Here is an 11,136-nt window from a genome sequence, read left to right as displayed (position 1 = left end):
ATTTTTCCCACCAAGAAAAAATCCCATTTAAGATCTCCAAGTCAATTTTTTTTTTTTTTTTTTTTTTTGAGATGGAGTCTCACTCTGTTGCCCAGGCTGGAGTGCAGTGGCGCGATCTTGGCTTACTGCAAGCTCCGCCTCCCGGGTTCATGCCATACTTCTTCCTCAGCCTTCCAAATAGCTGGGACTACAGGTGCCCGCCACCACACCCTGCTAATTTTTTGTATTTTTAGTAGAGATGGGGTTTCACCGTGTTAGCCAGGGTGGTCTCAATTACCTGACCTCGTGATGTGCCTGCCTCAGCCTCCCAAAGCGCTGGGATTACAGGCGTGAGCCACCGAGTCCGGCCTCACATAGCTAGTTTTCTAATTTGAAATCATTCTTAAGCTTTTCTTTATCTTTTATGGAATTGACATTTTGAAGAATACAAGTACACCTTCTCCTTTGTTTTCCCCAAGGCAGAAATGTTCCTTTCTCATTTGAAGACCAACCTTTTACTTGGGTTCATGATTTTACTTTTTCTTTGTTTTTGGTCTGTGATATTTCACTATCAATTATCACCTCTGTAGGAAATGTACATAGGGTCCTAGCCCAACAAATATGAATTCCCTCCCCTTAAATCTTATTTTGGGGTTGTCAATTTTTTGTTGATATATTTCCTAAAAGTAAAATTTGAAAGGAAAGAAAATTAAATGCAATTTTGTCTTTCACATTAATTGCACAAACTCAATAAAAAAAAATTACTTGTGGGCCATGCTTTAAAATTTTATGTATGTGTATGTATATATCCTGCCCTTTCCCCCTCATTCCTGGTCCCCTGCCTCAAGTAGGGATAAAAGAAACAAGGTTATTTCCTATAGAGGAAAGTATGTATGCCTCCTGAACATGTGGAGTTTAACTTTTTATTTTGACATAAGTGACTCACAGAAGATTACCAAAAAAAAAAGTACAGAAAGGTCTCATGTACCCTTTATCCAGCTTCCTCCTGTGGTAATATTGCATAACTCTCATATACAGAATCTCAACCAGGAAATTGACATTGATACAATCTACAGACCTTATTCAGATTTCATCCGTTTTTACTGACACTAATGTATATGTGGGGGCGTGTATGTGTGGGGACATGTGTCCTTCTGAGCAATTTTATCCTATGTATACATTCATGTAACTATCACTAATGTGTATTTTAAAATACTCACTTTCATGCAAAGTATTTTATCAAATTATGCAAAGTGAGATTTTTATCAAATTCATAATGAGCTTAAAAAAATGGAACTTGGATACGTTATACAATATGCAGAAAATGACCAGTTGTAATGAATGCAAAGTATAATTGGATTTTGGTTTAAAAGTAAAGTAAGAAATATATTCAAGGTAGAATTTCCCACATTTTTAAGTTGGATCTTTGAAGCAGGTTTATTCCCCTATCCCCCGCCTTCCCCACCACTTTTTTTGTTTCATGTGGAGATAGGGGTCTTGCTATGTTGCCTAGGCTAACCTCCAGCTCCTAGGTTCAAGCAGTCCTCCACTTCAGACTCCTGAGTAGCTGGAACTGTAGGTGTAGGCATCTGCCACTGCCCTCCTTTGTTATTTATTTATTTATTTATTTATTTATTTATTTATTTATTTATTTATTTGAGACAGAGTCTCACTATGTTGCCCAGACTGGTCTTAGACTCTTGGGTTCAAGCGATCCAACCTGTCTCGGCCTCCCAAAGTGTTAGATTTATAGGCGTGAGCCATCGCACTTGGCCCATCCTTTGTTTTTAATAGCATATTCCATATTTGAGGTATACCTGCTTTTTTCTCCTGATTAGATCAGGTTGTACATTCACAGTTGGAATACTATGTAAGCATGTTATGTCCTTCTCAAGGTATCATATCCAGAGTCATTGATGGTAATTTTGAGAATCCAGTCAAAGCTACACTGTATAGTGTATTGTTTTTCCTCTTGTAGCTAATAAGCCATTCTGTGGGAGACACTTTTAAGATCCTGAAACTGTCTTACACCTTAACAGATCTTTCTCCTCCCCTCCCAATTTAGGATCTGTTGATTTTTTTGCTCAAACCAGTCTTTGTAGTGGTAGTTGCAAAATTGTGATTTTTCTGACTCCTCTGCTTCAGTACTTATAAAATCATCATTCTTTAGAAGAAGAACCTTCTGGCCGGGCACGGTGGCTCATGCCTGTAATCTCAGCACTTTGGGAGGCTGAGGCGGGCGGATCGCGAGGTCAGGAGATCGAGACCACCCTGGTTAACACAGTGAAACCCTGTCTCTACTAAAAAAATACAGAAAAATTAGCCGGGTGTGGTGGTGAGCGCCTGTAGTCCCAGCTACTCTCGAGGCTGAGGCAGGAGAATGGTGTGAACCCAGGAGGCAGAGCTTGCACTGAGCCAAGATCACACCACTGCACTCTAGCCCGGGCAACAGAGTGAGATTCCATTTCAAAAAAAAAAAAATAACAACAACCTTCTTTTTTCCCTTAGCTGTTTATCTGTTAGTGTAGACTTGCAGGTTCCTTTTCTGTACAATGGATTGTAATACATTACTATTCAAATTTAATTTGCATAAATTTTACCCCTACTATAATTTTACCTATGCTGTGTGGATACTTAATTTATATTACCTTTTTTAATGAAGATACTTTGTTTTTCTATCATAACTACTATTTTTGTTGGTTTCAGAATAATTTATTCAGTTGACTATAGTATATTTTAGTTGATCACTTGCCTGTTGTTAAATTTGTTACTGTTTTTAACTTTGTGGCGGTTGTAACTAATGTCTTGATGTACATCTTTCTGCCTAAAGCTTTTTCTTTACATTGTTAGCTAGATTTCTACATTTACTACTACTGCTACTAGGTAGCACATTTTTGAATACTTAAGATATGCCAAGCATTGACCTGTATTAATACATTTAATCCTCACAACAATCCAATTTGGTAGGTGTTATTGTAATCTCCATTTTATGATGAGGAATCTGAGGCATTGAGCAGTTAAATACCTTGCACACAGTTGAAACAGTGGTGAATAGCCAAGCTGGGACTTGATTGCAGACAGCTGGAGTCCAGAGCTGGAGCACTTCCTTCCCTGCTAGCTGGGCTGTGTTGCCCACAACACCATATCAGATATTAGAGATGCTTCTGAGGCTGTTCATGCCTGTTACTGCTGTGCTTTCCAAAAGGATTGTACTAATTCACTGTGCCAGAGCAGTATGTGAGATAGTTCTGTGTCCCTTTGGCAGCATGGGATCCTTGCTGGATCATATTTAATTGTTACATCAGTTTTCCCTTTTAAATGCTTTCTACCCTATTACTTTTGGACCACTTGTTAGTCCTTGCCATGTGTCATTATTACTTCCGTTTTCAGGGTGACAATACTATAGCATCTTTGGGATTTGAGCCTTCAAGGTAACTATTGAGAATAACAAGGAGCAGTAAAATTATGTGAAAACTAAAGTGTATGTGCATGTTTTATCAGAGGGCTTGAATTGTATTTTAGGTCTGACAGACTTCAACTTTACAAGATGAGTTCTCCAGTTGTGATTTGAACCTTTCTCTTATCAGTGATTCTCATCCAGATAACTATATATTAGAGTTGTCTAAGGAACTTTAAAAAATAATGATGCTTGCGCCTCACTGCCAGAGATTTGGATTGAATGGATCTGGTTTGGAGCTTGGCATGAGGATATGTTTAAAGGCTCCCTAGGTGATCCTGCTATCCAGTTGGATATAGTTTCTTCTATATTCTATACAGAGAGATGTGAAGAATTGAAAAAATTCTTTATGTAGCCTTTATTGCTTATGTAGGGAGCAAAACGTAGTTAACTGGTGTACTTTATACGTTAGACCCAAACGTTTTCTGAACTTGGCTTCAAGGCTGTGTGTTTTGTTTTTGTTTTGTTTTTTTGAGACAGGGTATCACTCTGTCATCCAGACTGGTGTGCAGTGGTGCAGTTATAGCTCATTACAGCCTCAAATTCCTGGGCTCAAACGTTCCTCCTGCCTGAGCTTCCTGAGTGGCTGGGACTACAGGCATGCACCGATTTTTTTTTTTTTTGAGACAGAGTCTCATTCTGTCACCCAGGCTGGAGTGCAGTGGCACAATATCGGCTCACTGCAACTTCCTCCTCCCAGGTTCAAATGATTCTCTGGCCTCAGCCTCAGCTGGGATTGCAAGTCTGCACCACCATGCCCAGTTAATTTTTGTATTTTTAGTAGAGACAAGGTTTCACCATATTGACTAGACTGGTCTCGATCTCCTGATCTCAAGTGATCCACCTGCCTCAGCCTCCCAAAGTATTGGGTTTACAGGTGTGAGCCACCACATCCAGCCCCAGGCAGGCACCAGTTTTAAATTTTAAGGCTGTGTTGATTGATTTAAAAGTGAATGTTTCTTTTGGCTGTTAAAATATTGCACTGACTCAACCTATTTTATGTACATTATTTCATAATATCTCATTGCTTTCCTTTTTTTTTTTTTTTTTTTTTTTTGAGACAGAGTTTCTCTCTGTCGCCCAGGCTGGAGTACAGTGGCACGATGTCGGCTCACTGCAACCTCCGCCTCCCAGGTTCAAGCGATTCTCCTGCCTCAGCCTCCTGAGTAGCTGGGACTACTGGTGCGTGCCACCACGCCTGGCTAAGTTTTTGTATTTTTTTAGTAGAGACGGGGTTTCACCATGTTAACCAGGATGATCTCAATCTCCTGACCTCGTGATCTGCCTGCTGTGGCCTCCCAAAGTGCTGGGATTACAGGCATGAGCCACCGTGCCCAGCCACCTCTTTAGGTCTTAAAACTTGTGTACTCTGTATTATTTTATAGATAATTTAAGATAGAGAAGGTGCTGGGTAGATCTTACTCATCCTGAGGTATTTTCTATGAAAGTGTTTTTTGTTTACCCATACCAGAAATATTTATATTTTGGATACCACCTTAAATTTTCTAACTGTATGGAAATTTATTAAAACGATATTGCTGTGTATGCTTTATGGTTTTATTTTTATTTTATTTGGCTTTATTTTGAGACAAGGTCTGGCTCTGTCACCCAGGTTGGCATGCAGTGGCGTGATCTTGGCTCACTGCAGCCTCCACCTGCTGGGCAGAAGCCATCCTCCCACCTCAGCCTCCTGAGTAGCCGGGACTACAGGTGTGCACCACCAAGCCCAGCTAATTTTGGTATGTTTCATCATGTTGCCCAGGCTGGTCTCAGACTCATGAGCTCAAGTGATCCACAGCCTCCCAAAATGCTGGAATTACAGGTGTGAGCCACTTCACTGGCCTGTGCTTTCATTTTTAAAGTAGCAGTGCAGATATTTCCATATTCTTCCCATCTCTTTGTTCCATATACTTTCCTCCCTTTAGGTTCCCATGGCATATGAATTTGTAGTTCCCACCAAATGAGGGAATTTATTTGGGAGTGTTGACTGAACTTGCATTGTGAAAAACAGTACATATGCTAATAGCTTCATCAAACTTCATCTACTTGTAGGAAACTTAGAGTTTTAGTTCATGTTGTTGTGCAAATAGCCTGTTAACATGCAGTATTTTAGTTTTTACGAATGCTAGCAACTTAAGAGTTTTCATAATTTTCAGATGGGCCATCAACTGAGAAAGACCTTGATGAAAAGAAAAAAGAACCTGCAATTACATCGCAGAACAGCCCTGAAGCAAGAGAAGAAAGGTACTTCACAATATAGACATTTATTTATATTGAAAGTCATAGTTTTACTTCCTGCATCAATTCCCCCATCTAATGTTCCCCTATCCTACACTCCTTTTTTTTTGTTTTCTAATCAAATGGAATTAGTAAATGTATATAGCCAAGTATTCTAATTTTTTTTCAGATTTCTTGAACATTTGAGAGGTAGAAGACATTGAATAAATTAGTTATTTATATTGTACTTAACAAGTTTAATTGAATGGGATTGCTGGGGTAGGCACTGATAGAATTGATAATAGAGGTAGTAATTAGAGATTCAAATGATTACTTCCTCTATTTACCACATTTCTTTTTTAGATTTATTTTGGCCCTTGATCTCATTCTCCTTTGCATGCTTTTTTTCTTCCTTTCGAATTTAGCAATTTGTGGCCAGGCACAGTGGCTCACGCCTGTAATCCTAGCACTTTGGGAAGCTGAGGTGGGAGGATCACTTGAGGTTAGGAGTTCGAGACCAACCTGGCCAACATGGTGAAACCCTTTCTCTACCAAAAAAAAAAAAATTAGCCAGGTATGGCAGCATGTGTCTGTAGTCCCAGCTACTTGGGAGGCTGAGGTGGGAGAATTGCTGGAACCCAGGAGGCAGAGGTTGCAGTGAGCCAAGATTATGCCACTGCACTCCAACCTGAGCAATGGAGTGAGACCTTAAATTAAAAAAAATATATATCAATTTGTTATAAGAACTTAAAATGTGAAGTTCGTTAACGAAGAGTTCAGATTGTCCCTCACCTCCTATGAGGCCTTTGCATGTGTTCTTTCCTATTACATATCATGAACTATGCAGTATTGGACATGTTGCCATACGCATAGTTGGTTAAATACAAATCGTTCCTCTGTTCTTGGGAACCTGGTAGGTTAACTGTCAACAGTGATTTAATGCAATGGTTCTCGAAAGTGCGGTCCCTGGAAGAGGAGAGAACCTGACAGCTTGTTAGAAATAACAGATTCTCAGGCCTCATCCTGTAACTACTGAATCAGGAATTCTGGTGGGGAGGGGCCCACATACCTTTTTGAGACACAGTCTGGCTCTGCCGCCCATGCTGGAGTGCAGTGGTGCGATCTCAGCTCACTGCAACCTCCACCTCCCAGGTTCAAAGCAATTCTCCTGCCTCAGCTTCCCAAGTAGCTGGTATTACAGGCGCCCACCACACCTGGCTAATTTTTGTGTTTTTAGTAGAGATGGGGTTTTGCCATGTTGGCTAGGCTGGTCTTGAACTCCGGATCTCAGGTGATCCACTCTCCTCAGTGTCCCAAAGTGCTGGGATTACAGGCGTGAGCTACCGTGCCTGGCCTTTTTTATTTTGAGACAGAGTCTTCCTCTGTCACCCAGGCTGGAATGGCGTGATCTCGACTCACTGCAATCTCCACCTCCTAAATTCAAATGATGCTCCTGCCTCAGCCTCCTGAGTAGCTGGGATTATAGATGTATACCACCACACTTGGCTAATTTTTATATTTTTAGTAGAGACGGCGTTTCACCATGTTGGCGAGACTAGTCTCGAACTCTCAACCACAGGTGATCCACCTGCGTTGGCCTCCCAAAGTGCTGGGATTATAGGCGTAAGCAACCGCGCCCAGCTGTGTTGAGGTATTTAGGACATTAAGGCTACTGCCGATTTTAACTTTGTTTCTCAATATTTTCCCCAAATTGATCATGCACTGCTCGTGTTTATGTTAATGTCTCGTACACTGTTTTTTGTATTTGTATTAACTATATTAAATATATATATTAAACATATTAACTATATTAAAAAAGGTAAGTCAAAGGTGGGCTTAAACAGTGGTTGTTAATAAAGTTTATGCAATTTTTTCTAAATTATATCCGTTTAGTTTTCTTAAATCTGGAATAGTTCCTCAGTCTCTCATCTTTGTCTTTATTATTTTATTTTATTATTATTATTATTATTATTATTTTTTGAGACGGAGTCTCACTCTGTCGCCCAGGCTGGAGTGCAGTGGCGCAATCTCGGCTCACTGCAAGCTCTGCCTCTGCCTCAGCCACTCGAGTAGCTGGGATTACAGGCGCCAGCCACCATGCCCGGCTAGTTTTTTTGCATGTGTGTTTTTTTAGTAGAGACAGGATTTCACCGTGTTAGCCAGGATGGTCTTGATCTCCTGACCTCATGATCTGCCCGCCTGACCTCCCAAAGGCTGGGATTACAGACTTGAGCCACTGCTCCCGGCCTATTTTGTTTTTTTTTTGAGATGAAGTTTTGCTCTTGTTGCCCAGGCTGGAGTCCAATGGCGCAATCTTGGCTCACTGCAACCTCTGCCTCCCGGGTTCAAGTGATTCTCCTGCCTCAGCCTCCCGAGTAGCTGGGATTACAGGCATGTGCATCACGCCCGGCTGATTTTGTATTTTTAGTAGGGACGGGGTTTCTCCATGTTGGTCAGGTGGTCTCAAACTCCTGACCTCAGGTGATCCACCCGCCTTGGCCTCCCAAAGTGCTGGGATTACAGGTGTGAGCCACCATGCCCTGCCTTGTTTTTTTTTTTTTTTTTTTGAGATGGAGTCTCTCTCTGTTGCCCAGGCTGGAATGCAGTGGCACAATCTTGGCTTACTGCAACCTCTGCCCCCCAGGTTCAAGCGGTTCTCCTGTCTCAGCATCCCGAGTAGCTGGGATTAGAGGTGCACGTCACCACACCCAGCTAATTTTTGTACTTTTAATAAAGATGGGGTTTCGTCATGTTGGCCAGGCTGGTGTCAAACTCCTGACCTCACGTGATCCGCCAACCTTGGCCTCTCACACTACTGGGATTACTGGCGTGAGCCACCGCGCCCAGCCTCTTGTTGTCTTTTATCAGTTTTACGTGCTTGACGTGTAGGTATAGAACCTGTCTGCAAAAGAAAATTACTGTGTATGAAGTCTGATAAAGTAACTGATTGGTATCTATCTACACACGCCCCCCAGCCCCCCCCCCCACAGAAATACAAGAGGATTGAGAAGGATCAGAATGTAGGAAGTGGGACCAGCAATAGTGAAACTAGTGAGGAAAAGTTTCTCTCAGTCCGTATGGGCAATTTCCCTTGGTTCTTGGTTTCTGTGTAGCATTTGGCTGCAGACACAGAGAGGCAAAAGCATTTAATCAAAGTGTTTAAGAAGTGGGTTTTTTGGTTGGGTGTGGTGACTCACACCTGTAATGTCAGCACTTTTGGGAGGCGAAGGTGGGGGATCACTTGAGCCCAGGAGTTTGAGACCAGCCTGAGCAACATAGGGAGACCCTGTCTCTACAAGTAATAAAAAACATTAGACAGGTGTGATGGCACATGCCTGTGGTCCCAGCTACTTGGGAGGCTGAGGCAGGAGAACTGCCTGAGCTTGGGGGTCATGGCTGCAGTGAGCCATGATTGTTTCACTGCATTCCAGTCTGGGTGACAGAATGAGACTCTGTCTCAAAAAAAAAAAAAAAAAGAAAAGAAAAGAAATGGGTTTTGGGGCCTGGCACGGTGGCTAATGCACTTTAGAAGCCCAAGACGGAATTATCACTTGAGGTCAGGAGTTCGAGACCAGCCTGGAGAACATAGACCCTTTCTCTACCAAAAACAAAAGGTTTATTTGTTTGTTGGACTGTTTTTTGGAGACAGAGTCTTGCTCTTTTACCCAGGCTAGAGTGCAGTGGCATAGTCAAGGCTCTCTGCAGCCTCAACTTTTCAGTCTCAAGCCCGCCCCCCACTTCAGCCTCCCAAGTAGCTAGGACCACAGGTGCATACCACCGTGTTTGGTGACCCCGGGTCTCGCTATTTTGTCCAGGCTGTTGTTGAACTCCTGGGATTACAGGCATGAGCCAGCTTACCTGGCCAAAAAATATTTTTGAAATTAACTGGGCATGGTGGCATACACCTGTAGTCCTAGTTACTCAGGAGGCTGAGGCAGGAGGATTGCTTAAGCCCAGGAGTTCAAAGCTGCATGAGCTATGATGGCACCACTGCACAACTCTTGCTCTGTTCACCACTATGAAAAGTCTTGCTCAGTTGCTCAGGCTGGAGTCTTAAAAAAAAAAAGAAATGGGTTTTAAACATTGGTTTGCTCATTTGTTTATCACTGACAGGCATTATTCTACATAATGAAAACATAAAGAAAAGTAAATCCTAGTTTTGTTGTATGAAAAGTCATTGTATACAAACCTGTGTGAATCAATATTTTGGGAATACAGGGGAAATCACTAAGACTTCAAAAGGAACTGACTAAATTTAGAAGGTACTAATGACCATCTTACCCACAGGCACCTGTTTGTGAAGTTTAACAGTGGTTATGTTTTGGAGAGAAGGCAAAGGAGTATGTTCTTGCAGCATTGCAGCAAGTCACATCTATGGATGGTGGATGATTTAATCAGTCTTTGAAAAGGGTTACTGCAGCTGTCTTAAATGCGATAAAGCTTAATTGTAATCATGAAGATTATTTTAGAAAGAACCCATTTTAGTGATAATCCAATGTAAGAAGCTACTCAGAAGCAATTGAAAGAATTAGGTTGACTGGAAAATTATAAAACTTCCCAAATGTTCATACTGAGGTGATATTTCTGGGGAGAAACACACCATTTTGTAGCCTCACGACTCATCAGCAAACATGGTATTTGTCGCACTGGGGACCTCACTATCTAAGTGGAACAAGGTTTTTTTTTTTTTTTTTTTTTTTCTCTTTTTTTTTTTTTTTTTTTTTTTTTTTTTTTTTGTTGGAGTCTTGCTATGTCACCCAGGCTGGAGTGCAGTGGTACAGTCTTGGCTCACTGAAACCTCTGCCTCCTGGGTTCAAGCACTTCTCCTGCCTCAGCCTCCCAAGTAGCTGGGATTACAGGCGGGCACCAGCACGCCCAGATAATTTTTGTATTTTTAGTAGAGATGGAGTTTCACCATTTTGCCCAGGCTGGATTTGCTGGCCTCAAGTGATTGCCTGTCTTGGCCTCCCAAAGTGCTGGGATTATAGGTGTGAGCCACCGTGCCCTGCGAAACAGGATTTTTCTAGCATTTTCTCTTTCACTCTCTCTCTGTCTCTAGTTTTGGTTGATAGCTGTCATTCTCTGGCGTGATCCTGGGAGGCGGAGCTTGCAGTGAGTCCAGATGGCACCACTGCACTCCAGCCTGGGTAACAGAGCAAGACTTTGTCTCAAAAAAAAAAAAAAAAAAAAAAAAAGTCTGGGCGCCGTGACTCACGCCTGTAATCCCAGCACTTTGGGAGTCTGAGGTGGGTGGATCACGAGATGAGGAGATCGAGACCAGCCTGACCAACATGGTGAAACCCCCTCTCTACTAAAAATACAAAAAATTAGCCAGGCGTGGTGGCGGGCGCCTGTAGTCCCAGCTACTCGGGAGGCTGAGGCAGAAGAATGGCGTGAACCTGGGAGGTGGAGCTTGCAGTGAGCTGAGATCGCGCCACTGCACTCCAGCTTGGGCGACAGAGCGAGACTCTGTCTCAAAAAAA

The 11,136-nt window shown here is 42.1% G+C and overlaps 1 protein-coding gene across 1 annotated transcript in view; it reads left to right on the top strand.

Moving 5' to 3' along the window:
* Positions 1-11,136, top strand: part of TCEA1 (transcription elongation factor A1) — a 36,799-nt gene that overhangs the window by 1,052 nt on the left and 24,611 nt on the right. Inside the window, exon 2 of the mRNA XM_017855297.1 lies at positions 5,593-5,680. Coding sequence (XP_017710786.1) covers positions 5,593-5,680 — 88 coding nt within the window. The remainder of the gene's footprint in view (positions 1-5,592; positions 5,681-11,136) is intronic.

The sequence above is a fragment of the Rhinopithecus bieti genome, unplaced genomic scaffold (genome assembly GCF_001698545.2).
Source record: "Rhinopithecus bieti isolate Rb0 unplaced genomic scaffold, ASM169854v2 scaffold_40655, whole genome shotgun sequence".
Classification (NCBI taxonomy): Eukaryota; Metazoa; Chordata; class Mammalia; order Primates; family Cercopithecidae; genus Rhinopithecus; species Rhinopithecus bieti.
The sequence above is the reverse complement of the archived record's forward strand: the minus strand, read 5'-3'. Positions and strand labels throughout refer to the sequence as shown.